At 65.5% G+C, this 27,901-nt stretch overlaps 3 protein-coding genes and 1 long non-coding RNA gene across 8 annotated transcripts in view; 1 reads left to right on the forward strand and 3 right to left on the reverse strand.

Annotated features, from left to right (window-relative positions):
• Positions 1-642: 642 nt before the first annotated feature.
• Positions 643-8,363, reverse strand: TNNT3 (troponin T3, fast skeletal type). Of its 2 annotated transcripts, none has more exons than XM_069540899.1 (9): positions 8,345-8,363; positions 5,652-5,697; positions 4,664-4,780; positions 4,509-4,586; positions 4,165-4,278; positions 3,972-4,081; positions 3,792-3,882; positions 2,101-2,141; positions 643-697 (listed from the first exon to the last, which is right to left on the reverse strand). In XM_069540899.1, exons 3-9 carry the CDS (start codon positions 4,745-4,747, stop codon positions 643-645), a joined length of 573 nt encoding a protein of 190 aa, XP_069397000.1. In that variant the 5' UTR covers positions 4,748-4,780; positions 5,652-5,697; positions 8,345-8,363. The 2 variants fall into 2 exon arrangements, with proteins under 2 accessions (XP_069397000.1, XP_069397001.1); XM_069540900.1 differs by lacking the exon at positions 2,101-2,141 and adding an exon at positions 2,753-2,793.
• A 2,896-nt stretch (positions 8,364-11,259) lies between these two features.
• On the reverse strand, positions 11,260-18,615 carry LOC138414140 (uncharacterized). The gene is made up of 6 exons (XR_011246557.1): positions 18,575-18,615; positions 15,420-15,452; positions 15,292-15,305; positions 13,598-13,615; positions 12,223-12,237; positions 11,260-11,280 (listed from the first exon to the last, which is right to left on the reverse strand). It is a non-coding gene; the product is annotated as an uncharacterized lncRNA (long non-coding RNA).
• Positions 18,616-23,011: 4,396 nt separating this feature from the next.
• The window catches only part of LSP1 (lymphocyte specific protein 1), a 34,455-nt gene continuing 29,565 nt past the window's right edge, over positions 23,012-27,901 (reverse strand). For all 4 annotated transcript variants that reach the window (XM_060019512.1, XM_060019513.1, XM_060019514.1 and 1 more), the window contains exons 9-11: positions 27,714-27,791; positions 27,461-27,563; positions 23,012-23,447 (exon numbers count right to left, since the gene is read on the reverse strand). In XM_060019512.1, the coding sequence (XP_059875495.1) occupies positions 27,474-27,563; positions 27,714-27,791 (168 nt within the window). In that variant the 3' untranslated portion in view covers positions 23,012-23,447; positions 27,461-27,473. The remainder of the gene's footprint in view (positions 23,448-27,460; positions 27,564-27,713; positions 27,792-27,901) is intronic.
• PRR33 (proline rich 33) lies at positions 24,582-25,937 on the forward strand. Its single transcript, XM_060017573.1, has one exon. It carries the CDS (start codon positions 24,582-24,584, stop codon positions 25,935-25,937), a length of 1,356 nt encoding a protein of 451 aa, XP_059873556.1.

Consider the following 27,901-nt stretch of genomic DNA (forward strand, 5'->3'; position numbering starts at 1 on the left):
GGTCAGGACTTTCAGACTTATTACACAGTGAGCACTGTATTCTCAGATAATATAGAAAGAACGGTCTGTGTTTGCTGTGTCTGCTCCCTGAAATGTGCTTTTCCACTCCTTTCCTGGGGCTGTGTGCACCTCTCGTGCTCTGGACTCTCCTTCCGCCCCATCTCTGGGGGACGTTTGTGAAGTGTCCCACTGTGCCCTGGGCCTGCCTCCCAGACCCCCTGCAAAAGCCAAGCTCCACTGCCCCAAACCAGCTTCAGAGCTGACCTGGGGGGCCGGGCGCTGGGGCGGAGAACCGAGCAGTGTGTGGGCTCTCGGAGTGGAGACAGAAGGTTCTAGGGGTGAAAACCCATTGACAGAAGTGGAAGCACAGTAGAGCCATGGCCCCACGGTCTCCTGAGCTGACCCCTGAGATGACTGCCCAGGGTCCTGCGGGCCCCCTAGCTGCACAATGGTCACCGCCCCCCCAGGGCCCCATCCATGAGCCAGGGCACACCTGTCCGAGGGGAGTCTGCTAGCTTTATTTACAGACCCCAGAGGTTGGGGGCAGCGAGGACAGAGACACAGGAGGTGCCGGGAGCTGGATGCCTCCACGTGGGCCCCACAGGCTGAGGGTCTCTGCCTCTGGGAACTTCTTCGGCTGCTTTACTTCCAGCGCCCTCCGACTTTGCCCTTGGCCGTGGTCCCGGCCTTCTTGCTGCTACAAATAGGAAGCAAGGTGGTCTTGAGCATGAGGGGATCCGGGACCCTGGCCAACCCCTCCCCTGGCCCCTGGCAGACCCCAGACCCTGGCAGCTCTGCCCGGCCCGGCTCTGGAATCCCCAGAGCGTCCCCCAGCTCCAATCCAGCAGCAGTGACTCACCTGCACCTGCCTAGCCAGGCTCGGGCGGCTTTGCGCAGAGGGAGTCAGTGAGGCTAAGTGGGGGCTGGCGAGAGCCTGGTCCCCCTCCCCCTCCCTCCCTCCCCCACCCGAGGGGCTCGAGACACAGGCGGCAGGGAGACTCTGGGGCCCTACGTCAAGCAGACCGCGTGGGAAGCTGCCACCTTCCCAGCTACTTTGTCCTGAAAAGAGTCTCTGCGCCCTGAGTCACAGCCTCCTGGGGCAGTGGGCTATTCTGGTCCTGCACTCCAGGCCAGCAGTCCCAGCCTGGTGGACTCGGCAGCAGGGAGGGTCTTATTCCAGAATCAGCCACTGGCTAGAACTGGACCCTCGGGTCGGGAGGTCCCACCCCAAGGGACGGTGGTCCTCAGGAACCCGCTGCATCTGGCTGAGCCCTCTGCACGCCAGTGAGCCGGGAGTGAGCTGGGGGCCAAGTTAGGATGGGCTGGTGATCAGAGCTCTTTTTTGGACAACTTCGGGCTGGAATGGGCCCTGCAGCTCCCAAGGCTTCAGGAGAAGGCCCGGCGCTGGGGCTGTGCCCACAGCCTGAGAACCCTCCCAGCCATGCACACGCACGCACACACACGTGCTCACGCACATACCTGGCCAAACGGCCCCCTCTCGAAGGGACCTGCAAAAACCCCTGCCCTGCACGGAGGCAGGGAGGAGGGCGCGTCTCCTTCACCCGCCCCACTGCCCACCTTGGGGTGTGCCCCATCTCGGCCACCAGGCTCCGGGACAAAATCCCTCTCTGGGCCTTACCCAGCAGTTATTGTAAAGGGTCCCATGGACCCCGAGGGTTCACCGTCCTGAGGAACCAGTGATTTCACCCAGGGCCACGGAGGAGCTGGTGACAAAGCCCAGGCCCCCTGATTCCTGGTCCCAGGTCACCTTTGAAGTGACACGCTGCTGGCACGTCCAGGAGCCCAGTCTGGCTTCACCAGGCCACTCTGAAGGCTGCCCAGGGGGCTCCTGCCAGCCCTCCCCCAAGCTGCCATCCTTCTGGGCTCTGGGGTTAGGGCTGAGAGGAGGCTGTGGGTCCAGGGGTGCAGGGTCCCGACATGCTGGCCCAAGTGGCCGTCTGGCTAGTCCTGTTACTACCCTGCTGAAGGCCAGCTGCCACCGACACAGGCTGAAATCGCCAGGGCCCTGGCGCGCCCGTGGCAGCTGACCCGTGGGGCCGTGTGTCCCGTGCAGAGCAAGGGACGGGCAGAGCTACTCACTGCTTCTGGGCCTGGTCGATGCGGCTCCTGAGGTTGGTAATCTGCAAACAACACAGGCGACTTACCTGCCGCGTCCAAGCAGGGCCAGGCCGGGGAGTGGCCTCCTGCCCTGTGGGCCCCTCGGCGGCCCTGGCAGGTCTCGGCGCTCTTACTGCGTCCCGGCTCCTTTGGTTGGAGGACCCTTGGGCTTGTGCCTCCGACCTACTCTTGATGGCCCGAGCTGGAGACCTGGGCTATGACACACAGCAGCCCAGGAGCTGCCACTTACCTTCCAGACTCTGCGGGATGTGGGGCAGGGGGCACGGGGCGGAGGCGAGGCTTGCAAGCAGAGCCCCTACCTGGTGGGCCCGAGCTCAGAGCCCTGCGGCCTCTCAGTCCTCCGCCCAGCTGCTCTCTCCTGCCGACTGCCCGGGGGGAGGCTGGGGGAAGGCAAGGCCCGGCCCCCGCTGCCAGCCGAGACAGCAGGTCAGCCTCAGCAGCCCCCAGGTGGCAGGCAGGGGGGAGGAGGAAGGCGGGAGGAGAAGAGGAAGGCCTCCGGGGTCTCCGTGCCCCCTGCCGCCGACACCTGCAACGACCCAGGTTTTCGCCATGCGAGAGGCCCACCGTGCATGAACACTCAGAGCCTGGTCCAGGGTGGACCCCGGCTACTTACAACTTGGCCAGCATCTCCACTCTGGCCCGGACGTTCATGATCTAGAAAGACCGAGACGGTTAGGGGGCTGGGTGGGCAGTTGAGGCTCCGGCACCCACCGTGCGCTGGGCTATTCTGGGCCAGGGCTCGTGTGTTTCTTTTAGCGCCCGGGGACCCATCGTGGGCCATGCACAGTCTATCAGGCAGCAGTTCGGCCCTGGCTCAGCCTCCTGGACAGGAGTAGGGCCGCTCTGGGCTCTCTCTGAAGCCCATTTCCGAGGCCGGCCCTCCCAGGGGAGTATCAGCAGAGAGCCGTGATGCCCCCGCGCCTGGTCCTGCCTGCAGGCCGGCAGCGATACACAGACCCCTGGGGGTGGCCTGGGAGGGGCGTGGTCCTGCTCCAGTTAGAGGTGGGGAAATCGAGGCGCAGGAAGACCAGGCAACTCGCCCAAGGGCACCGGGATCCTGAGAAGGAGGCAGGACTTGCCTGTCTGTCAGTACTGGTCTCCCACACCCTCCATCTCAGGGGCCAGCAGAGGAAGCTGGGAGAGGTGCCCTGAGAGTGGAAGGTCCTTTCCCCGGGACCCTGGAGGCCAGAAGGGTCTGTGCTTCACGCAGCGGGTCCTTCCCCCGGACTGGTGCCCCCAGCCCCACCCCCAGGCCCAGACTCCGAGGGACGGTGTCCACCCAGGGCTGCCGTCCTGAGTCGTGAGCCGGCGCCCAACCCCCGGGGGAGGGGCACTGTCCCAGCCCCCTCCCCAGCTCTGAGCTTGGGGGCCTGGGAGGGGACTGGGGAGGACTCCCACCACAGAGGAGCTTGGTGCCAACCTGGTGGGCTTGGGACACTGCTGGCTTTCCACGGTCTCCCCCCAGCCCCCCGAGGGCACTCTGCCCCAATGCTCCCTCCCGCCAGCCCTGGGAGCCAGAACGATGTGGGGAGACTGGCCTGGAGGACACCCAGGCAGGGCCCCCGCAGGACAGGGGCCTCGGCGGGGTCCGGGGGGACTCGGGGTGCCCAGGGGTGCCCGCCGGAAGACGAGGGCACAGGAGCTTAGCTCACTTCGTATTTCTGCCGCTTCAGCTTCTCCGCGTACTCAAACTTGTTGGTCTCCAGCTGGTACAGGGTTTCCCAGAGCTCCTTGGCCTTGTCCCTGGGGAGGGAGCGGCAGAGAGGGAGGTTGGCAGGTCAGCCCCGGGAGGCTGGGGCCGGGCCCCCCCACACCCCGAGGGGCGTCCTCACGTGAGCTTCTCCTCGCTGAGGTGGTCGATGTTGAGGGGCTTCCGCCGCTCGGCCAGGACTTTCTTCTTCATCTCCCGGGCCGTCTGCTTCTTGCCTCTCTTCTGGTCAGCCTGAGGGGACACGACAGTGGGGACGTGGCGCGGCCGGCCTGAGGGCGTGGCGGGGACCCCCGGGCCACAGGCCCCGTGCTCACCTTGGCCAGGTAGCTGCTGTAGTTGACGCCCATGGAGGACAGGGCCTTCTTCTTCTTCAGGTCGTCCTCGGCCTTCCTCTTGGCGTCCTCTTCCTCCCGCCGGGCTTTCTCCTCCTGCGGAGACCCCACCCCAAGACCTCAGGGAAGGCATCGAGGACTGCCTGGGCTTGGAACCTTCTGGAAGGTCCAGGTCCTGGTCGGGTCAGCCCTCTCGCGGGGGTCCTGCAGGGCGTGGGGACCTTAGCCACCGGCCCGGGTCCTTGGCCGGTGTCAAGGGGAACGTCGGAAGAAAGGGGGTCTGGGAGCCCGGCGTTTCTGGGGCCGGGGGCTGGGGGGTGCCTCACCGCCAGCCTGTTCTGACGCTCCCTCTCCTTCTCGGCCCGGATCCTCTGCTGTTCAGCTCTCTCCGCACGGCGCTTCTCCTGCAGCCGGACGAGGGCCGGGTCACTGCGGCCTGGCCACCCCGGGCCCGCGCCCGCCCGCGGCTGCCGGCACTCACGATTCTCTCCTTGAGCGCGACGAGCTCCTCTTCCTCCTTCTTCCGGGCCTCGAAGTGGCTGTCGATGAGAGCCTGCAACTCCATGAGGTCTTTGTTCTGCCGCTTCTTCTGGATGTCCTGTGTGGAACAGGCCCGTCACCCCCAGCCCTCCTCCGGAACTCCGGGCTCCCTGGCCCTCCTGGGGGCCGGCGGCTGCCTGCTCCCTTAGCCACAGGGTAGGAGCGGTGCCCTCCCCGTGGTGAGTCCAGGCCGGGCGCGGCCCTGAGGTCGGTCAGCACCCCCGGGACGGACTGGCCCTGACGTGGCCCCGTTGTCGTGCCCAGTGGTGCCCTGCGTGGATCGGGAAGAGAGGAAATTGGGGAGTGAGGTAGCCTGTTGGATACACAGATGGATGGGTGGGTGAGTGGATGGGTGGGTGGGTGGGTACGTGGATGAGTGGGTAGATGAGTGGATGGACGATGGGTAGATAAATGGATGGACGGAGAGATGAATGGATGGATGAAGGCTATAGATGGTTGGAGGAAAGGACAGATGGGTGGATGCACAGACAGATGGATGGATGGATAGATGGTTGGGTGGGCGGAGGATGGATGGATAGGTGGGTGGGTGGGTGGAGGAAAGCATGGATGTGTAGATCGGTGGGTGAGTATCTGGTTGAGTGGATGGATGGATGGATGGGTGGATAGATGGATGGGTGAGTGACGGATGGACGGACTGATGAATGGAGGGATGAAGGATACAGACGGATGGAGAAAAGGACAGATGGATGGACGCACAGATGGATGGATGGGTGGGGGAGGAGGGAAGAAAAGTATCTATTACTGGAGGAGTTTCTTCCGGTCCAGGAATGAATCAAAGCAGAATTGCGTGGAACCAGGGAGCCTGAGCTCTGGCTGCTCTAGAGGAGGTGACCTCCTCAGGCTTAGCCTGCAGCCTGGAAGCTGGGGGCTGCGGGGAGGGTGTGTTGATCTGGGTCCCCGAAACTTACATCGAAGTCTACTTTCTCCCCTTCCGGGATCTTAGGAGCCGTGAGTCTGAAGAAGAGAGAGAGGCTCATGAGTGGAGACGAGTGGGGACCCCACCAGGACAGCTGGCCTGACCCAACCCGGCCTGGCCCTCCCGCCTTTCAGCCTGGCACCTGGCCGGGGACGCACTGCCTGACCTTTGCTCTTATCACACATATAACCTACTGTCCCCAGAATGGCTTGACCCTTCGAGGAGGTTTCAAGCATCCCTCTGTTTTGCCAACTTCTGGACCTCGCAAGAGCTGTCTCACCCCCCTCTGTCCAGGAAGGGTAGCCTAGCCTTCTTTCTCAAACAAATAAACAAATGTGGCGAGGTCAGACCAGAGGGCAGGGTGGTCACCGCACACCCTCCCAGGGCCTTTGGCCTCTGCGGTCAGGAACGGCTGTCTCGGATGACCCTTTGCGTTTCTCTGGCCTCTCTTTGATCTTTCTTTCTGGGGACCCAGAGGAAGGGGGGCTGGGCAGAAAGCAGTGCGAAGAAGAAATGAGACCTCTCCCTGAATCCGGCCGGCTGTAACAGCCATGCTCTCCACTCTCCCCTGAATACATTTCAGATGGAGCAAAGAGTTAAATCAACAAGAACAACAACAACTTCTTCAAAAAAGAAGACAGTGGAACTGAATATGGACCGGGATGCTGGCGCAGGAAAGGATTTTCTAAGCTCGGAAGGTCCTGCTCGGGAACTCCATGCAAATGAAAAACTTATGGACATGGAAAAAGACACAGCGCAAAAGGGGGGGAAGAAAAACCAGACTAGAAAAATCTTTTCAGCAAATACAGAGAAGACTTATATCCTTATGCAAACTGATGATTAAGAAAACACAGAGACACCCCCGCCGTTAGATAAATGGGCAGAGAGCGTAAGCTAGCAGCTCCCCAAGAAGAAAGACCACCAGTCAACACACGAGGGAAAGGCCATCAAAGGAATGCGAAGGAAAACAACCCAGAGAGGCCGTTTCTCATCCACCCGTCAGAGGCTCCGTGTGCAGGCGCGTCGCGGTCCCCGGGCATGCGGCGTGGAGACCGCGCTGGCGGCCCTCGTGGAAGCCGTTTGGCAGACGATATCAAAAGCCTTAAGAACGTTCCTACTCTTTGACCCAGTAATTCCATTCTGGGAATGAGGCCTAGGGAAATAACCCGAAAGACAGAAAATGCTTTCCACCCAGCGTTATTTATGATAGTAAAATATTGGGGAAAGCCTTAATATCCTGCAATAGAGGAATGGTTAGGAAAATTATGGTTTGTCCAATTGATGGAATATTATGTGGCCATTCAAAATATTTAAGAAGACTATGTAAAAACATGGAAAAATACTTAGAAACAGCGCTGCATTTTAAAAAAAGCAGAATTCAAGGCTGTATAGACAGGACGATGTTTGAAAAACAGCTCAGTTTCAGTCTTTTTTTCCGAGCCCGATGCATGGAAAAAGAGTAGGAAGAAATAAGGCCTTTTTATTCCTTTCTACTCTTTTCCGCAGTCTGGCAGGCAGGGTGGGAGAGTTATAGATGATTTTTTTTCATTGGACTTTTACGTATTTTCCAAATTTTCTTTAATGAGGTGTTTTATTTTCATAATGAAAACACAAACATTTTTTTAAAACTAGAAAATATCTTGTGACCCGGCAGCTTTCTTTAAAACTGCTGAAAAATAAAGTGTAACGGACGGAAATGTGCTGGCTATATGCTCACATATTTCCAGTCTTCTTTGGAGAGTCCGTAAGGCTCCCCTAAGTGGGAGCGAACACTTGGCGTGCGCTCATACGCGCTGACATTCCATCCCGTGCAGAGCAAAGGCAGGCATGAATCCTCTGAAGGATAAGGGGGTGAAGCATGTGCAAAGTGCCGTGGCTTCGTACGTACTTATCAGAAACAGAAAAGTCAGGAAAGTCGGACTAAAACAAAACATCTCTGAACCACTCACTGACATGTGGGCAAAACGAGGGAAAGAAAGTCCCTTCGAGCAAGGAAGATGGTTCCCCAGAGAGGGTCGAGGCCCCCGTGAAGGGAGGGATCGTGGCTGCGGTCAAGGTTTTGTTCCCAAGTGGATTTCAGGGGTGAGACCCTCCTTCCCACCGCCCCACTTTCACACCTATTTCACATCTAGGGCCCTGGGAGATGGAGGGCAGCAGGCCGGTACAGGGGGGCCGGAGAGGGCACAGGGAGCTGCGTGGGGCCTCCCTCTCTCTGCCCTGTCTTCCCCAACTTCCTACACCCCTTCCTCCCTCCGTCCATTGTCTCCTCCTGCAGGAAGCCCTCCTTGCCAACACTGGATGATCCGGGGCAGAACCACGCCCGACTGGACTGCCAGAGTCTGTCTCTGCCCGTCTCTGGGAGGTCTGACCCCCACCTGTGTGTGTGGGGGGGGCTGTCCCCAGTGACCCCATTCCCATGATGCCTCAGCAGAAATCTGGAACCTTCAACACCAAACCAAGGAGCAAAGAAGCAGCTGCTGCTCTCAGGGGTGGGGTCTCCAGAGCCTGATGGACTTTGCTGCTTCCTCGGGGGCCCGGAGCCCAGCCCTGGGGCACCGGGTTCCCCAGGTGGCCTCGGGCCCCGTCCAGCCTGCCCGCCCGGGCTTCTCCTCCAAGCCTGGGCTCCAGGCCTCACCCTGCCCGCCCCGCCCGCCCGACGTCCATCCCTGCCCACCCCACACTCACTTGAGTCTTGGCTTCTCCTCTGGTCAGCAGGGCACCGGCGTGGGGAGAGGGGAGAGGGGAGAGAGACCAAGTGAGATGGACAGCACACTCCGGCCACCGGGTCCCTGGGGGCCTCAGGCTGGGGGCAAAGACCCCACCAGGAGCAAAGGGGGTCTTGCCCCCACTCTGGGCCCACGGAGGTCCCTGTGGGGTCTGAGGAGGGGAGCTCGGGTGCGGGGCCCAGGACACTGGCGGGAGAAGCGAAAACGGAGCCCAGACATAGAGCATCCTCAGGGGGCAGAGGCAGGAGAGAAAGACCAGAGATGGCGGTGGGGGTGAGGGGCGGAGGGGGGGCAAAGACCGGGGGTGGGGGGAGCATTCCCCTGCCCAGGCTCCGGTCTGCTGGCCGTTCCCCACTGACCGCCCCATCGTGGTGTCAGGCAGTGCTAAGTCCCAAGGCAGACGCAGAGCGAAGCGGCAAGGCCTGGCCTTTGGAGGCCCCGGTGCTGGGAGAAGAGGACACACAGGCGGGCAGGCGCGTCTGCGGGTCTGTGCGGACGAGCTGCGTGCGGCCAGGGGCCTTACCTGCCTCACCCTCCCACCCTTCCTCGGCATCATCAGGAAAGTGCACACGCAAGAGGAAGCGGCAGGGCAGCAGGGGTGAGTCGGGGTGCGAGCAGGGGCACGGGTGAGGGCCCAGGGCAGACGCCAGCCAGGGGGCACACCCCGACCCCTCTTCCCCTGGGTGTGCGTTGGCCTGGACCCTGTTTGTGACCCCAGCTGAAGGCCAGAGAACTTGCGTCTGGGTAGGGGCTGGAGGAGCTGTGCGGCCAGGATGCCCCAGGAGAGACCCGGCCCCACCCCAGGAGGCCGTGGCTGGAGAGGCCGCTGACGGCCTGTGGGTGCTGGGTGCTGGCTTCTTTGAGTCTTTCCACCAGGGGTGAGCGGTTCTGGGGACCGAACGCCTGGGTTTGGTTGGGCTGAAGCCCGAGGGGGTCTGGAACAACTCGGTTAATAAAGCTTCTTGGGGCCTCAGACCTGGTCAGTCCCAGCCCAAGGAGACGAGGGTGCTCACGCAGAGCCCCGAAGGGCCCTGCGTCCGCTCGGCCCCAAGGTGGGGGCTCCTGACTCCCAAGGGAGCCTGTCCCAGCCCCTTAAGAGGCTTCTCTTCCAGAGCCTGGCTGGGCCATCTCACAGGACTGGGCTTACGACGGGTGGCCTGTCCGGGCTGCAGCCCTCAGACCTGAGACCCCACCTGGCTGGGCTAACCCAGCCACCCTCACGTGGGGGGCTGCTTCATTTGACCCTCCCTGCCTCCCCGGGCCCTGGGGAGGTCCTGGCCGGCCTGGATGCAGCCCGGGATCTGCAGGGGGCCTGGCAGCACCCTAGCCCCATCCTTCAGTCCCGGCCCTGGGCCCTTTGGTGGCAATGACGCCTGGCCGTCAGCCTGTCTGAACCGCCAGCGCCCCCTGCACTTGGTCTGGCCCCAGGCCTGTTGGGGGTGGGAGGGCCTTGGGCAGGGTCTCCCCTCACATCCCCCTCGGCTCACAGATCGCACGGTTCCTTAGCACCCAGCCCCACTCCCACAAAGAGCGCCCCCAGCCCCCTGGCACGACTCAGTTTTCAGGCGGGCCTGACGTCACTTCCCCCCGCACCTGGTGGGGGGCTATGAGCTTGGGGAGACTGAGGGAGACGGCGCTTTGGGAGCAGACGCCAGGGGAGAGTGTGGGGGGAGGCCAGGTACCACGCAGCAAAGCTCCCCAGGCAGCAGGCAGGCGGGCAGCGGCCCGGCATCGCCAGCCCTGTCTGTCTGTCTGTCTGTTGGCCTCAGGGCCGGTTCCAGGGTGACCTGGTGACCTTGTGACCACCACAGCCCTTGCTTGCACCCCGGTTCCTGCAAGGCTCAGCATTCGCTGCCCGACCCTCAGGGCCGGCACATCCCTTTCTCTTACAGGTGGCCTCGCTTCGGGGGCTGTGCTCCAGGTTCTGGCCCAGCCGGGAGGCCCCCTGTGGCCCCCTGAGACATTGTGTGAAGGCAGGGGCTGCCCGACTAGGGCGCTGACTTGAGCCCGCACCGCCGTCACCTCCACCCCGGGTAGGGCAGGCCCACCCAGGGGGGCCTCCTCGCGCCTGGGTGTGTCTGGCTCCAGCCCAGGCGATGGGTGGGATGCTGGGACCTGACTGATTGCTCGCTTGCACGCAAGGCCCCCAGCTGTTCCAGGTCCCCGACATCCCCACCTCAGCCTCAGCCTGACTTTCTGCTTCACCCCACTTGCCTCTCCACCCTTCCTTTAGCCCCCGCCTTACTTCCCCTCTCTGCCCTGCTATCTGGGGCAGGGCGGAGGCCACCTGCCCTGCCTCTCCTCCTCTGCTCTTCCCCACCCAGCCCTGGTGGATCCCGAGGGTCCCAGTGGACCCCAGCACAACCCTCTCGAGGCCCACACCCGTCTCAGGCCCTACACTCGGCTCTGCTCTTGACCTCGGGCTGACCGCCTCCATCTGCCTGCCGGTGACCCGGGAACGGCCTCGTGCCCCCAGCCCTGAAGGCCCTCTGCCTGCTTCCCGGCAGCCAGTCCCGCCTGAGCCAGCGCCCCAGGCCTGACTGTCCCCACCCTGTCCCCAGCAGGAATGGCAGCGAGAGTCATGCAGGGAAGGAGGAAGAAGTGGTGGGGGCTCAGGCCCCGGTACGGGGACTGGGGTCGGGGGCGAACCTACCTTCCTGGACTTCCTCTGCAAAAGCGGCACCGTGGGGGGAAAGGGGGGGAAGAGAGAGAACCAGCTGTGAACCTTGGGGCAGAGGCTGAGGGGAGGGGAGCCGCAGGCGAGCGGAACACACGGTGAGTAGGTTACGCGGCCCCTCTCGTTCTTCGCGGCTGGGAGGCAGCTCACACACGTGTGCACATGCGCCCACACGAGACTGAAGTCATGGCACCTACCTGGTTCATGAACTTCATGGACTAAGGAGGCCATGCGTGGGTCAGGGGTCAAAGGAGAAAGGATCCAAGGTTAATGGAGACAGCCGGTGGCCATGGGAGGGTCAGTGGCCGAGGCCGAGGGGTGGGGAGGGTGTGGGGAGTGAGCGAGACAAGGGCAGTGCTGGCCCAGGGCAGCGTCCCCCCAGGTCCCGTCCCTGCCTCTCCTCGGAGTTTCCCGCCCCGCTCTCTGCTCCTGTCAGGACTTCGCTGCTGGGCACGGGGCTGTCGGGGCCCTGCCTGCCTCTGCCGCCTCCCCTCTTCCCGCCATCTTCAGGCCCCCAGAAGACTTCTGTGCAGGAGCAGGGCTGTGACCCGGCGGGGTGGGACCAGGGGCTGGGGGCCTATAGCCCAGGAAGTTTCCTACCAGCCCGAGAGTGGGGGACACGCCTGCCAGGGCGCTCGGGCAGCAGGCGCCAGCCCTCAGCTGCTCTGACCAAGGACCCAAGCACGGCTAGGGAGTGACAAGGGCTCCGGCGGGGTGCTGACGGGCCCGGCTCAGGGCGCTGACCGCGGGGCCTGCCCCGCCATCGCCCTGTGCTCACCGAGATCCAGCCCGCCTGCCCTGCCTCTCCTCCTCTGCTTTTCCCCACTCAGCCCTGGTGGATCCCGAGGGTCCCAGTGGACCCCAGCACAACCCTCTCGAGGCCCACACCCGTCTCAGGCCCTACACTCGGCTCTGCTCTTGACCTCGAGGCTGACCGCCTCCATCTGCCTGCCGGTGACCCGGGAACGGCCTCGTGCCCCCAGCCCTGAAGGCCCTCTGCCTGCTTCCCGGCAGCCAGTCCCGCCTGAGCCAGCGCCCCAGGCCTGACTGTCCCCACCCTGTCCCCAGCAGGAATGGCAGCGAGAGTCATGCAGGGAAGGAGGAAGAAGTGGTGGGGGCTCAGGCCCCGGTACGGGGACTGGGGTCGGGGGCGAACCTACCTTCCTGGACTTCCTCTGCAAAAGCGGCACCGTGGGGGGAAAGGGGGGGAAGAGAGAGAACCAGCTGTGAACCTTGGGGCAGAGGCTGAGGGGAGGGGAGCCGCAGGCGAGCGGAACACACGGTGAGTAGGTTACGCGGCCCCTCTCGTTCTTCGCGGCCGGGAGGCAGCTCACACACGTGTGCACATGCGCCCACACGAGACTGAAGTCATGGCACCTACCTGGTTCATGAACTTCATGGACTAAGGAGGCCATGCGTGGGTCAGGGGTCAAAGGAGAAAGGATCCAAGGTTAATGGAGACAGCCGGTGGCCATGGGAGGGTCAGTGGCCGAGGCCGAGGGGTGGGGAGGGTGCGGGGAGTGAGCGAGACAAGGGCAGTGCTGGCCCAGGGCAGCGTCCCCCCAGGTCCCGTCCCTGCCTCTCCTCGGAGTTTCCCGCCCCGCTCTCTGCTCCTGTCAGGACTTCGCTGCTGGGCACGGGGCTGTCGGGACCCTGCCTGCCTCTGCCGCCTCCCCTCTTCCCGCCTTCTTCAGGCCCCCAGAAGACTTCCGTGCAGGGGCAGGGCTGTGACCCGGCGGGGTGGGACCAGGGGCTGGGGGCCTGTAGCCCAGGAAGCTTCCTACCAGCCCGAGAGTGGGGGACACGCCTGCCAGGGCGCTCGGGCAGCAGGCGCCAGCCCTCAGCTGCTCTGACCAAGGACCCAAGCACGGCTAGGGAGTGACAAGGGCTCCGGCGGGGGGCTGACGGGCCCGGCTCAGGGCGCTGACCGCGGGGCCTGCCCCGCCATCGCCCTGTGCTCACCGAGATCCAGCCCGGGTCCCCGGCCCTGCCGAGGGGTCGGGCGCTGTGGGGCTCTGAGGTACCCACCCTGGGGTGGAAGGCTGGCTTCAGGGCTGTCTCCGGGGCAGCTAGGTCTACATCTGGTCCAGCAGTCCCCCCACTGACCAGCCCTCCCTGGGTCAGGGGGTGGAGGACCCCGTCTGCCACCCTGCCCATGTTTGGGGGTGCAGGCCCTCGGGGCCCCCTATCTGGTCAAGCACTGGCCGTGGTTAATGGGTTACGCTGGGGCCACATGTGGGGGCCCCTTGGCTGGCTGGCGCCTGACTGTTCCCCCCCGCCGCCCGCTGCGTGTCCCAGCCAGCCCCGGGCGCCCCATGTGGCCAGAAGCCCTGTGTCCTCGTACCTTCCTCGTGGACCTCATGGGCTTCTGCAGGCGAGGGGGGCGCTGGGTGTGCGGTGGCAGGAGGAGAGAGGAGAGGTTAGGCCAGGAGCACACTGCACGTCCTTAGGCGGGGGAGGCACGCAGGGTCACTGAGGTCGGGGGGCAGAGGGCTGGCGGGTGGGCGAGGGGCTGGGGTCCTGGACCCCACTTACCTTCCTCCTGGGCCTCTTCTGAGGAGGGAGCCAGAGGGTGCAGGAGGGAGAGAGGGAACAGGACAGCTGTTAGGCGCCACGTGGTGGGGGCGAGGACGGGAGGCAGCCCAGGGGCAGGGGGGGGGCGGTGGGCAGCAGGCGCTCCAGGGACCGGGGGAGGCTGGCCCTGCTTCAAGGGCCTGCAGGGCCTCAGAGAGCTCAGGCCTCGGCCTCGCCTCTGCAGTGTGACCTCCTCCCGGCCCTGGGGGTCTCCGAGCCCCTTCCGCATCCGCGGGGAGCCTGCTCTGGACTGCGGTGCCTGTGCACCGGAGGGTCTCGCTAAGTCTGACTCTGAAGGTGTCATGGGACAAGCCCAGGAGACGTGGGCCTGAACGCGGGCGGCCAAGGCAGGTCTTAGAGGACCCAGCTCGGGGGACCTGTGCCCCCGGCCCCGTCGCCTTCCGTGGCGAAGGGCGGCTCCCGGGGCCACGGCTCCCTCTCAGAAGGAGTCTTTCTACCTTTTCAGCCGAAAAAGAAATGTTTTGCTCACGTTGTTAGGGCAGCCAAGTGTTTTCAAAATATTTTCAAAACCTAGCGCCCAGAACGCCCCACAGGAGAAGCCTGCCTGGTGGAGTTCGGGAAAGCCTTCCCGCGGTTGAGCGGGTGCCAGCGGCCGCGCACGAGCGCCCGTCGGGCCTGAGAACCACCCGTGCGCGCCCTTCCCAGGGGCCGTGGCTCCACTCCCACGCCTGCCTGGGCACGGCCCACCAGGAGGCTCCCACAGACTTGGGCTAGGGAGGGGTCTCCAGATCCGCCTGGAGGTTCCTGCTCCCAGAGGGAGGGGGGAGGGGAGGATGCTGGGAGAAACAGAGAGAGACACAGAGACAGAGACACAGGCAGAGACAGAGAGAGGCAGAGCTGTGGAGAGGCAGGCAGGGCCCACACACCCAGACTTGCTATTAACGGGGTGAGTGTCTTCACAACCAAATCCCAGGTAGCTTCACACACCATGGACACCGTGGAGGAGGTTATTATGTATAAGTAACACATAACAATGCAAAAAGTGTTAATGAGGGACCAGTGCGTGCTTCCTGTTAATCGAGTAACGAGGGGGGCAGTTAGGGGTGATGGCGAGTGGGGATTAAGGATGAGGAAGGTGGACAGTTACTTGGTGAGTCTGTGGGGGGGGACTGGAGGCCCCCTGGGGACGAGAGTGGACATGTGGGGCGGGGGGACTTCCGGGGCTACCTCGGTTACCGTCCCTCTCTACTCCTCTGCCAGGGGTAGAGCAAAGGAGAGGGGCCAGCTAGAGGGCGCGCCAGGGACCAGCCTGGGAGGCGAGGAGGGTGGCGCCTGCCTGCCCCGTCGCCCACTGCCACGCCACTCCGGCCGGCCAGAGAGGGGCCCGGGAGGAGGAAGAGGCTCTGGCGGTGACTGTGGCTCCCGGGGAGGGGTCTGGGCTGCGGAGGCCCAGGTCCTATCCTGGGAGGGCGGCCCCGCTGCCCAGACGAGCCTGCAGTGCAGGGACTGGGCCTCGGGCCCTGGCCTTTGAGAAGAGGTGCAGGGGCAGGAGTGGGAGCCCATTCACAGAGGGGGCGATCGGACGCGGCTTCCAACGGGGGCTCCCTGGGAGAGGCTCCAGCAGCGGCTGGCCCTCCCCACCTGGACTTTCTGTCTAGAGGCTGATGCAGAGACAGTCTGGCTTCCACACTTACCCTCGACGTGTTCACTGTGGGGGAGAGAGGGGGAGGGGGGTGAGGGGGGTGGGAGCTCTCGGCGGGGGGTCCTCTGACCTCTGAGCACAGCCGAGGTCCAGGGGTCCCGAGGCAGGGCGGGTACTCACACTTCCTCGTCAGACATGGTGGGTGGGTGGTTTCTGCAGGGGTGGAGGGAGACCGGGGTGAGGATTACGAATTGCCTTGACCTAGAGGGGCTGGAATGGGTGGGGGATGGGCCCTTGGAGTGGGGCTGCAAGGGGACGCCCGTCAACAGGGGTCTTGGGCCAACTCTCCGGCCTTGGGCGGGCGGCTCCTGCGCTCGGGGCCTCCCCAGCAGGCCGCCTGGCTTCCTCCAGGGCTCCAGGCCCCCCAGCCCTCTTCGCCCCTGATCTGATCCCATTCCGCCCCCCTTCCTGCCCTGGCTCCAGCCTGGAGCTTGGACTCCCGGAGCTGGACGGGATGCTGGAAGGTCGTGGCAGGGCAGACATCCTCTCTATAGCATTCCCCGAGGAGGGTCATCCAGGATGCACGCAGCTCGTCCAGGCCGGCGGGGGGCGGGGGCGGGGGCCCGCGGGCTGCTCTGCACCGCGGAGCCGTGCTGCTGCTGCAGCCTCAAAACCTCCCTCTTGGTGGTCTCTGCTCTCGGGCCTAGATGGGGGGGGCTCCCAGGGAGCCCCCAAATTACAGAGCTTGGCACCTCCGAGTGGGAACCTTGGACCTTCCCTGGCCTTTCCGCCCGCCATCCCCACAAGGCCCCCTCCTCAGGTGTGAGCCCAGGCTCCCTTCTCTGACTGACGCTTTCCCGTTAGGACCCCGTGTCCTCTTATGGGGGTGCCCAGGGATCCCCTGGGGTCTCCCGTGGCCCTCTGCAGAGCCCTCTTCCAGAATCACAAGCGTGCACGAGACATTCTGTTCCCCCACACGCACCCCCGTCTCCCCCTTGCCCCAGCAGACAGCAGACTGAGCCCCGGCTCGTGAGGACGGGGTCTGGGCTGTTTCTCTGTGGGGGCCCCTCAGCCTGGTGCCCGTGCCAGGCGCACATGGCCTCCAAGAACTGAGTGGACGGCCCCGTCCCTCCCTCAGCCTGCTTTCCCAGGCCCTGTGGATGCCCTTGAACGTGTCAACGTCTGCGGGGAAGCCTGTACCCGGGCCTGGCTGCATGTGTCCAGGTGTGGGCGGCGCCGGGCCAGCGCTCTCGGGGACCGTCTATCCGTGAGCTGGCCACCACACAGACCTGAGGCAGCCGGGCCTGGGAACGCTCGGAGCAGCTGCATCAGAATGTTGGCCCCGGGTTTCGAAAAACAGAGTTCATGACAACTTGCTACAGCTTGAAGACAATAGTTATGGCCCCCCGCCCCGGGAGATTTGTATAAGAAAAACACAAGTTCATCATCTAAAAATGCGTTTACATCGCATTGCTAAGGTGGGAACAGTTTTCCGAAGCCTCTGTCAAGAATGTTAATTTTCCCAGAGCAATTTAAGCTCCATGCAAAATTAACCAACGGATGGGTCTCTGCTAAGCCCTCCAGGAAGCCGAGCCGTTTTCTCGCATCCTGAGGTCCCTTCCCGGGGCTCTGCTGCCCCCTCAGGTTACAGCCTCTCGCTCGGTCTACAGCTGGGGTCTCACGGTCCCTCGGCCCAAACCCTCCTGGTGGGCCCTGCCCCTGGGTGTCGGGCCCCCGCCCCGCCCAGGCCACTGTCCTTGCCCTACTGTGCCCACCTCTCCCCCTGGCAGGGCCCGACACCTGTCAGCCGCCTTGACAAGGGGTGGTCGTGGCCTGAGTCCAGGGGTGGGTTATTTTTAAGGAGCCAGTGGCAGCTGAGACGTCCAGAAATAGGCACCCGAATTAGCCAAGACACCTCTGCCCAGAAACCCAAGACGATGGGAGGGGGGACTGGGAAGGCAGCCCCCGCTCAGGTCTCGGCCTGCGTCCCCGCCCCCGCCAACCCCCCGCCTGTCCCCGGGGCTGGGCCTCTTGTCTTCTGGGCCAGAGTCCCAGGGGCCGTGCAGGCGGGCTCCCACATACCCAGGCAGGGTGTCCTACCCTCTAAAGAGGGAAACTGAGGCCGCTCTGGGCTCCTTTTCTTCCCAGCAAAGCCCTGGGGCTGACACCACGGGCTGCTCTGTCCCACCCGCCCTCCCTCTGAGAGGGGCCCAGGGTGCGGTGTGCTTGGGGGCAGGGTGGCATTTCGACAGCTGAGAAGGAAACCAGTTGTCCATTTAATGTCCTGCCCCCAGAGGGGCCATTGTGAAAACAGCCTCTGAGGTCACCGCTCCTTGGGGACACCCTCTCCTTCCTTCCTTCCCAAGTGACAAGATGGGGGCGGGGAGGCAGGAGGCCCTGCCGCTCGCTTGCTGTGGGCCCTGACCCTGTTCCCTGACCCTCGCCCCCCCCCCCGACATCCCATCTCCTCTCAGAATGATTGAGGGCACCAGAGAGGCTGCTGCCCGGTGAAGGCGCCCCATCCCATGACGTCAGGAGGGTCAGCTGAGCCCTGGATCGAGGGGGCACAGGAAGGACAGGAGGGGCCTCCTGGGAGTTCGTGCTCCTCGCGTCCAGGCTGAGGTGGGACACGTCTTCCTTGGGCAGACAGGACAGACGCCCAGCTCCCCACCCCTCCCTCTGTCCCCCCCCAGCCCAGGCCCCATCCACTCCAGGCCTTGGCCTCTGGGCTGCTGGGGTCCCCGCCACCCCTCCCCCAGACCCACTCCTGCGGTGAACCCCACCAGCCACCGTCGTAGCTGTCGTCTTTACAGACGGCGGCGTTAGAGACGGTGGCCGCTGGGCCGAGGGCTCCAGCCTCCTGGGAGAAGCTGGCCGAGGCGCCCCTCAGCTTAGCAGAGCCCCGTGGAAACGCCAGGGCGGGGAGGGCGGCCGCACCGCAGCAGGTGGCCTCGAAGCCCTGGACAGCGCCCCTTCCCGGCTTCTTCACCTCGAATCGTCACCGTTGTCTAGCCATCTGCCTTGGGACCACCCGCTCACCCCCGGGCCTTCCGGGGAGCCCCCTCCGTCCTCCTTCTTGGGCCTCCCCTGCCCCTGTACTCTGGTCTGGAAGGGCTTCCTCTGCCTCTGATGTTCAGAGAACGTCACCCCGCGATGCCAGCACGCCAGGCCGTTGGGACCCTGCGGTGGCGTCCTGGGTCTCCAGGACGCCATGCTTAAAGTGGCAAAAGGCTAGGGCGGCACAGCGTCCTGCACCCGGGGCCCCAGGACGCACCCAGGCCCACCGGCACACAGCAGGCCGGCCCGGTCCCGGGGCTGCTCTCAGACGTACTGACCTGCGGCTGGGTCTGGAGAGATGGGCAGGAGCTCCCTGCGGACAGGACCGGCTCAGGCACTGCCCGCTCGCCGCATGCTCTCATGTTATAGTGACACTCGATCTTTCCCGGCAGCCCATTGGCCAGGGGCTGTGTGGCCCGGGTGCGTGGGACGGGCGGGAAGGGGCTGTGCCTTGAGGCCCCTTACCAAGTATAGCAAGAACAGAGGAGGGGGCGCAAGGAGGCGAGGATGGGGGGGAAGGAGACGAGGGCCGCCCCCCTCCCCCAGGAAGTGTCAGCTTCTATTTTTACTCTCTGACAGTGGGCACATTCTTCACGGGCGGAGGAGGGTGAAGGAGGGCATTGGGTGGCCCTAGGGAGGAAGCTGAGGGCTCTCCTTGGGCCAGGCTGGTGTGGGGTCCCCAGAGCTGGGGCCCCATCTTCCCCGGGGGAGCTGCCCCTCCCTCCGAGGTGTCTGCCCAGGAAAGGCATCTGCCCGGCCAGGCTGCATTACGCAGGCCCCAGGCCCCTCCGCCTCCCCATCAGAGGCAGCGGCAGGAGGTCCCCGAGACCCCCAAGGATAGAAGACCCTGTGAGCCTTCGGCCAGGCCCTCGGCAGGTCCGAGCCCCACCGAGTGGTTCTCTGCGTGATGGCGTTAGGACATACAGCATAAATGGGCAACAGAAATACTAACTCAAGTCTGACTGGAGGGTCTGGCATCTCCCCAGCGGCTGGTGCCTCCCAACGCTAGGGGCCACACCTCTGAGGTCTGCCCGGGAGCTCACCGTGTGGGGGTCCTGACCCTGCAGGCCTTTCTCTCGCCACGGGCCAGGCTCAGGGTGCTGCCCACAGCGGGCTCCACCGTTCGCCCGTGGAGCCCAGTCTTTCTTTGCTCGGGACTCCAGGTGGCACCATCCAACCGGCAGACACCTCACCCAGGGCTTTCCATGGTCCCCACGCTGGCCAGTGAGGCCACGAGCTCCTACGCACCCCCCCCCCCGAATCAGGGAAACTGAGACACAGAGTAGGAAAGAGCAGCCCCAAGCCTCCTTCCGGACGTGGAAGGCTCCAGGCGAGGGGCTGGTCGGTCACGGATGACGGGGGCCACGGATGCTGGCCTGATCCGGAGCAATGGCTGGTGGGCTGGAGCGCGGGGCTTGGCCCCAAGGAGACTCAGATGAAGCACCTGCCTTCTGGAGGCTTGGGGGCGTCTGGACGACCGGCTCTCACAGCCCAGCCCGGGCTTCCCCTGGCTCTGCACCCCACTCTGGGTCCCCAGAGCCTTCTGGAAGGTTTCTCTCAGCACCTCATCCAATTTCTACGCATTGGAGACAAGGCTACGGGGACCCGAGATAGGCAGGGTGGGCCCACCGGCCACAGCAAGGGGAGCCAGAGCCCTGGGCCCCCAGTGGGCAGGACAGAGCCCCTCCCCAGAGCTCCTGGGGGCGGGAAGCCCCCCAAGGCCAGAGCTGCTGGGGCCGCTCCCGCCTCCCCTGTCGGAACTCTGAATTCCTCCTCCTGTCCAGGTCCTCGGATGGGAGAGCGTTTGACGGGCCACACGCGTGCCCGGCCCTCGGCTGACTCTGACCAACTTTCTGTCCAGTGGGGTCAGCAGTAGAGCCACTTCTGCAAAAGGCCCCCGAGCGGCTGCTGGGGCCGCCCCGGCCCAGCTCGTCCTCACGGTGGGAGCTGACAGCCCTTCTCAGGCTGGGGCCCCTCACTCTGCTAGAGTCACACACCACCCCCGCCCCCCGAGGGGCAGGTGCGCACGTGGGGAAGGCACAGCAGGCAGCGCTGAGTCTGGGGAGCCCCGTGTGCACCCGGCCCCGCCGACGGTGGGTGTCTCGCTCCTGGGAGCTGCCGGCCACACCTCCCACGGGCCTGGGGTGCTCTTGGGGGCTGCACCCACAGGTGGGCGCTCCATGGCCCTGCAGTGGCCCCACTCGGCCAGCAGAGGAAGGTGGCTGTCTGCTCAGTGGCCTCGGGCTCTGGCCGGCGCTGTCCCATGAGCGAGCTGAGCCAGAGCGAGGGCGCTGAGGTCAGAGGGATGGGGCAGATCTTATTTCGGGTATCGGCAACCTACCCCTCGGGGTGCCAGGCCCGTGGTGCCGCAGGACAGCCTTGAGCGGGCACTGCTGGACGGGCTGCCGGCCGCCGAGGGCCTGCGACAGGTAATCCACACCCCGGTCCACCTGGCCAGGCCGGGCTAGGGTGGGAGGAGAGGGGGCAGGGCAGGGCAGGGCCGCCCCGAGGGGCTGGAGGGGCTGGAGACCTGGGGTGGAGGCACGGGACTGGTCTCAAGCCCAGGAAGGATTTGAGGGCTCCTGGGGCAGAGCCTCCGCCCGGGGACGGTAGGAGTGGGGTGGGCTTCTCAATTCTGCAAAGCCGAGCTGAGCCAGGGAGCAGTGGGGAGGCCGTGGGGGCCCGGCCCCCCCAAAGATTTGCCTCTAGGTTTCTGCAGGGGTCACCTCAACCACCCTCAGGGTGGTGGGGAAGGGCAGGGGTCCCTCAGTCTTGGTCCTGGCCCGCAGTGTGCACGGTTGAGGGTGGCGAGGCCCAGGGACCCTGAACCTCGAACCTCGCCTGGTAGCCCTGAGCTGACCTGGGTGCCCGCGCCAGTGCCAGCCAAGCTCCCGGTAAGCCCGGCCCACGGGCTCGGGCGCTGCCAGGCCCCAGATAGAAGCCGCTGACACACCACTTCGGGGATGAGCCTTTCCCAGCCTGCGCTGCTGCCGCCCACACGCCCTGGGGGCTTCTGCGGGAGCTGTAATAGGTTTGCTCTGCGCGGGGCTGGCACCCAGTGCCTGCAGCAGGGGAGCAGAAGGGTGCCTGGCGGGGCCTCTCAGGCAGTCAGAACGGAGGGCAGAGGGCCAGCACCCGGGCAATGGCTCCCCTGAGCCTCTCCGCCTCTGTGGTGGGCAGGCCCTGACCCCCAGGTTCTGCAAGGCAGGGGCCGGTCGTCACCACCGCAGAGGAGACAGACCCTGGGTCCTTGTCCCCGAGGCGGGGCCGAGTGCCAAGGAGCCCGAGTGGGGCTGAGTGGCTGGCTGCTCTCCTGGCACTGCCCACCCTACCCGCCACTAGCCCCTCAGTGCCGTCCACTCTGGTCCCCTCTGGCCGTCCAGTGGGCCACGTGGCTGCCTCTGCCTGCTGCCCTCGGCTAACGTCCCACCCAGCCAGGTGGACAGGAGGGGCGCGTCCCCTGGGAGAAGCTCCCCAGCTGGCAGAGCACAGCCCTGAGGCACCCTCAGAAGTGGGCCACAGGCAGCAAAGGTGTGACGTAGCTGATTTCTAACACCTCCGGGCTGCCCATGTTCACGTTCCCCTTGGGAGGCAGCAGGAGTTTGACCACGAAGACTTTGGAGAACAGGTTCTGAGCAGACCCAGGCCTCGAATGCCAAAGGTCTAGAGGGCAGCTCTTCGAAGGGGCTCCCCTGACTCCGAGGGCAGCAGGGCCTCATGTTAGCCCTGTGCACAGGCCGGGCGTGGGGGTGGGCTCGGGAAGAGAGCCCCACCCTGTCCCCGCCTTCACACGCGTGTCCATCCACCCACTGCACCTCCATTTTCACAGGTACATCCTCGCCGTCACTGTCTGTTTCCCTCCCTCCCTCCTTCCCTCCTGCCTTCCCCCCGTCCATCGCCCATCCATCCACCCCCACCAAGTGTCCACCCGCCCACCAGCCATCCACCCACCGTTCCGTGAAGCAGGCGTTGATCTGACTGCCTCTCCATCTCTTCTCCTATCTACTCTCTGCACAACTACTTTTCTGCCCATTGACCTCTCATCCCTTCTGCAGACCCACCCATCCACCTGTTCTTTAACTATCCACCCATCACCCAAGGATTCAACACCTCTCTTTCTATTTATACACCAATCCATCCTTCCACCCATCCCACCATCCACCCACCCATCCATCCATCCATCCATCCATGCCTCCATCCCGTCATCCATCCATCTTTCCATCCATCTATCCAACCACCTGACCATCCACCCATCCAGCCAGCCAGCCAATCACCTCCCCATCCATCCTTTCCTCCATCCCTGCATCCAGCCATCCTCCATCATCCACTCATCCGTCCATCCACCAGGTCTTCACTGAGCACCTCCTGGGTGCTGGGAAGGGATGACCCCAAGGTGGGGCTTGTACTCAAAGGGTGCACAGTCTAGGGGCACAGACCAGAAGTGCACGGTGTTTCAGGGGCTGTAGAGTTTATAAGGGGCCAGTCAAGGGGCAAGTACCACAGTGGAAGAGGACGACTGAGCCCCCACCCATCACATTCGCCCTGACTACCCTCAGAGACCCCAGAGCCTAGCACGCAGAAGGCCACTGGACAGGACAGTGTCCAAATCTGAAGGCCAGAGGCCTGGGCCCTACCACTGTGCAGGGCGGATGACCTTTCCAATGGGCCCTGCTCCCGGCCCCTCCCCCGTCAGTGAGCCCCAGAGAGCCAGCACGTGGAGACACCAAAGGGAGTTTACTGCACAAAGTGGAGGGCTGCAAGCGGGGCGGGGCGGGGGGGCCCAGTGCTGTGGTGGGTGTTGGTGGCTTTGGACACGGAGGCCCCAGCACGTGGCCTCTCTCTGCACCGGCTGCGCCTTCCCTGGGAGCTCGCAGCTTCTCTGGAGGTGGTCCTTTTGCCAACCAACAGCCAGAGTTCCTTTCCTCCCGGAACTGTGAGGGGCAGAGCTGGGGGTCAGAGGGAAAGGTTGGAGGGTCCAGGAGCAAGAGGTGACGGATGTCGGGGGTGCTCGCGGGCCAGGCAGACCATGAGAAGCAGCTTCTTCGGCGGAGCCAGTGGGGGGCGGGGGGCGTTCATCTGGCCGGCCTCTCCCCTGGGCACGTGGGTCGGGAGCCAGGAGGTGCCGCCGGCGGTGCTGCAGTCTTGGGAAAGCTGAAACACAGGTCGGGGGAGCATCAGGCTGCAGTCCGAGGAGGGGCCGTGGCTCTGCCTGTCCGGGCCTGCAGCCTCTCTCTGGGGGTCCCTGGCCTGCCCATCCCACCCCGCTCCCCCCAGCCCTGGAGGAGCAGCCTCCCTGCGACAGCCCCCGAGACCCTGTGTCCACCTCCGGCCTGGAAGCCTGCTTCCTGATACCACGCTCTGGTGCCCTGGGCCCTGCCGGGATTCAGGGTGGAGGGACGCTGCCTACTGCCTGTTTGCCAGCTGGCCTGACAGCCCCCAGGCTAACCCTGGGGTCCCGGCCCCCCCTCACTGAGGTGGGCAGCAGCCCAGAGCAAGCCCCAGCAGACCCCTCGGGCCCCTCCCTGAGCAGACGACGCACTCCTGCCTGACAGAGCCGGCCTCATGGCAGCAGCCCCCAGGCCTCCCTCCTCCCCCAGGCCGGCGGCCCTGGCTCGGCCCAGCCGCCATTTGTCAACGTCCTCGGGAGCACGTGGCGCCCAGAAACCAGGGCGGGCGGCTTGGCCAGGACCACCCCGCCGGGACGTCTGCGGGAACATCCCGTTTAGCGTAGCTCAGCGAAAACCGCTCCCACCTCCCACCCCGTCTACCTCTGATGATGCAGCCGCAGCCCTCCCGAGCCTCTGGCCGCCACCTCTCCGCTGGCTCGCAGCGGACGCGCCTGTGGTCAGGCCGGCGACAGCAAGGCGGCCCTCACGCTTGCGGGCGGGCACTCTTCCTGCCCTCGCAGGCGGCTGGCCCAGCACGTGCCTCCCGCTTGGCGCCCGCCTGTGCGTCTCCCGGCCCCCACTGTGCACACGGGCGGCACCCGGAGCCAGGTCCCAGCCCTCCTCCGTCACCCACAGAGCACCTCGGGCCTCCGTGGGCTCGTTTCTAAAGCGGAATGATGGTGGGGCCGCCCCATGGGCGTGCAAACGCTCATGCCTGGAGCGCGCGTGGCAGGGGCCACGTGCTGAGGCAGCAGAGCTTCTGACGGTCAGGCTGCAGGCCCTCTGGGCCTGGGTCCTCTGCGTGACTAGGGGCTGTGTGCCCTCCCGCAGGGAGGCGGCCTGTGGGGAGGAGGGTTGGGCCCACGGCTGTCCCTCCCGCCCGCCCTAGGGTGCAGCGATGCTCACCTCGGCTGCCTCCGTGGCCCCTGAGATGGCTGGCCGGCGCCCCCCGGGGCCCCCGGGACCCCCCCCACCGCTGCTGCCCAAGCCCGGGAAGGACAACCTGCGTCTGCAGAAGCTCCTGAGGAAGGCAGCCCGGAAGAGGACGAGCAGGGCCGGGCCGCCTGCCCCGCCCGGGCCTTTCCGCACGTCCTTATCCCCCGTGAGCGAGGCCGGCCATGACCAGGAGACCCCGGCCCCGCGGCCCGCGGAGGCGCCGCGGGCGGTGGCCACCCTGCCCTGCTCCCCCCACACCCGCGTCATCCACCACGTGGCGTCCCCCCTGCAGAGGTCCACGTTCTCCATCAGCCTCACCCAGCTCAGGAGCCTGGCTTCACGCTCCAAGCCCACGGGGCCCCGGCTCGCAGCCCCGGTGCCAGAACCCGCCCAGTCCCCCTGCGGCTTTGCCCAGGTCTCAGGCCCCACCGTGAGGGGCACCCACAACAGCCAGGTGCACTTCCGCCGGGCACCGTCCCCACAGGCCGGGACCCCTGCGCCCTCCCCAATGGCCCCGGATGGTGGGCCTGGCGACCGGGCCCAGGGCACAGCCATCCGCCCTCCCAGGGCTCAGCCCCTGCTGCCTGTGGTCCGCATCCACTCACCGCCCGCCAGGGCCCAGGCTGCCAGCCCTCGGCACGGCGAGCCCTCTGTGCCCAGGCCGGCCCCCGGCTTCCAGGCCTCAGGGCCCAGAGAGGCCAGCAGCCGGGTGGTGGTGTCCATTGCCCCCACCTACCGCTCACCAGGACCCTCGCCTTACAGGCCGGCCTCTGTGGCCCCCGAAGCCGGGCACCGGGAGGACCCCGCCCCGGCCGGCCCTGCCGCTGAGGCTGAGCAGGTCTCCAGCCCCCGAGAGGCCTCATCCCCTGCCCCACCGTCAGGCACCCACCCGTGCCCTGTCCCCAAAGTCGCGCCCAAGCCCCAGCTCAGCGGCTGGACACGCCTCAAGAAGCAGCTGCTGGAAGAGGCCCCCTTCCCGGGGCCAGAGCCGAGCCCGGGGCACGCGGGGCTGGGAGGGGCAGCCCCCACTGACTCGGCGCCCCGGCCGGCCCCCGCCTCACGGTCCTCCAGGATGTGGGACGCAGTGCTGTGCCGCATGTCAGTGGCAGAGTCCCGTGGCGGCCAGGTGGGGCCCCGGGATGGGGTGCGCGCCCCGCCTGGCCTCAGCCGCCTGCCCTTCCTTTACTGGCCTCGCTTCAACGCCCGGAAACTGCAGGAGGTGGCCGCCCAGCCCCCTCCCATGCGCTACGCCATCCCGGCCCTGAGCCCCCAGCCCCAGAACTTCAATCGTTCGGCAGCTGGCTGGAGGCCCCAGTGAATGGCCGGGGGGGACCCCAGGACCGTGGGGGGACAGAAGAGGGGCTGAGGGTCCAGCTGGAAAGCCACAGCCACAAAGGACCGTGGTGGGAGGTGGACGCGGCCGGGAGCAGCTGGGATTAGGGAGGCGGCGGGTTTGGACGGTGTGGAGGGGCAGGGAGGGCTCTGCACTGGGGTGGGGGGTGGGGACTTCTGGGGTGAACTTCTGGGGAGACAGACCGTACACAAGTCTGCTCTGAGGCTGGGGCTGCATGCGTGACCCTGCGGGGCAGGGCCGGCCTGAGTGTGCGCACAGGGCTTGGGGCAGGAGTGCAGGAGGTGGTCACCAGCGAGACCCTGCCTGGGTCCAGGGAAGCTGCAGGCGGGGATCAGGGCCCAGCGGAGCCCCACATGCTCTGGGTGACGAGCCCTGATGATTGACAGGATGAGCAGGATTCTGGGGCCCCGGCCCTTCTGCCGAGAAAGGTTGGGGGGACGAGCTATGCTGTCGTGCAGAGTGGGAGTGGTCGGGGTGACTCAGTCGCAGGCACCGTGGGCTCCGTTAGCTGCATCGGCGGCTTGGCAGCCGCGCCTCCCAAGGACGGAGGCCCGACGGGTGCGGGGAGCCAGGTCCCGGCCCGGGGGGGGAGCTGGCCCCACACCCCTGCCCCTTCACTGCCACCTCTGCTCCCCCCCGCCTGGGTGCAGAGCTTGAGGGGGACTCGCTGATGGGAGACAGAGGGCTGGGGTCTCAGCCTAGATGCTGGATGAGGAGGGAGGTCCGAAGTCAGCCTGGCCAAGTGGCGGGGGGGGGGGTGGCCCGGAGGGGGCAGCGATGGGGACCCCCAGTCTGCACTCAGCTGGGGTCTGACTCGGGACAAGCACTGGGGCCCAGACGGGGCAGCCGTGCTACGAGGCGGACACGGAGGTGCTGGGGGGAAGCTCCAGCCGCAGCCCCCGGAGCAGGACTCAGAAGGGAGGAAGCCGTCAGGAGGGGACATGATGGATGTTGTAAACGGATCCCGGGACCCAGGCCGCTAATAAAAATGTGCGTAACCGTAACCATGGCAGCGGGTCACCTTTCTGACTCCTCACCAGGTGCCGGGGTGGGAGCGGCTCCTCACTGGGGCAGGAGGGCGAGGACAAGGTTCTGGCTCCTTTGAAACCCTCACAGCCCACTGCCCGGTGGGAACCTGAGCTCCCGGGGATCCGTGTCAACCCCCTCCTGCCACGCTCACCCTGTGGTGGCCGGGCCGGGCTCACCTGCCCGAGGAGCCCGGCTGGGAGATGGGGGGGGGGGGCCTCCTCCCAGCAGGGAGCCTGCGCTTCCCTGTGGGCTACAGGAGCAGGGCAGGAACCAGGGGATGGTGGGGTGGGAGGGGGCACGGGTCTGTGGACTGGAGGACCAGCAGAGACGGGCTGTGGCCAGCTCTGAGGCCGGGCATTCAGCCCTCACATGTCACCTCGCAGTCCCTGCCACCGCGCACCCAGAGCGGCGAATTCTGCCCACGACACGTCGTGCTCTGGCCGCCGCCCCCGACTCACCGAGAAGGACGGCCTAGGGCGCCGAGCCCTCGTCCACGAGCACTTTCTCGTACTTCCCGTGTCCAGTGGCCACAAACTTGTACCTCTTGGCAGACGGGGTGCTCTGTCGGGGAAGGAGGTGGAGAGCGAAGGTGAGAGGCGCAGGGGGAGGTGGCGCTGCCTCTTGGAAGCCTCCCCAGGTGCGCTGAGGGCAGCTCCCCTTCCCCTCGCCCGCTGGACCCGCCCTCCCGCATCAGTCACATTCCGACTCTACCTTGAGCTTCGGCGAAGCCTTGGGGCCTCCTTTCTGCTCCCAGAGGTTCCTCTTGCTCAGGTCTCCAGCGACAATATCCTGCGGGCAGAAGGCAGCCACGTCACAGGGGCAGAGCCCTGACTTGGGGGCTTGGAGCCCTGGTCACTTCTCCTGCCTGGCCTCGCAGGGCCAAGGCCCCGGGGCCCGCA

This window comes from Delphinus delphis, chromosome 8, assembly GCF_949987515.2.
Source record: "Delphinus delphis chromosome 8, mDelDel1.2, whole genome shotgun sequence".
Lineage (NCBI taxonomy): Eukaryota > Metazoa > Chordata > Mammalia > Artiodactyla > Delphinidae > Delphinus > Delphinus delphis.

Coding starts and splice junctions, on each gene's coding strand:
- PRR33 (XM_060017573.1), top strand. CDS start 24,582: ATGCTCACCTCGGCTGCCTCCGTGGCCCCTGAGATGGCTGGCCGGCGC.
- TNNT3 (XM_069540899.1), bottom strand. CDS start 4,747: ATGGAGTTGCAGGCTCTCATCGACAGCCACTTCGAGGCCCGGAAGAAG. Junction 4,587..4,663: donor TCGCGCTCAAGGAGAGAATC/GTGAGTGCCGGC, acceptor GTCCGGCTGCAG/GAGAAGCGCCGTGCGGAGAG. Junction 698..2,100: donor ATCGACCAGGCCCAGAAGCA/GTGAGTAGCTCT, acceptor TCCTATTTGTAG/CAGCAAGAAGGCCGGGACCA.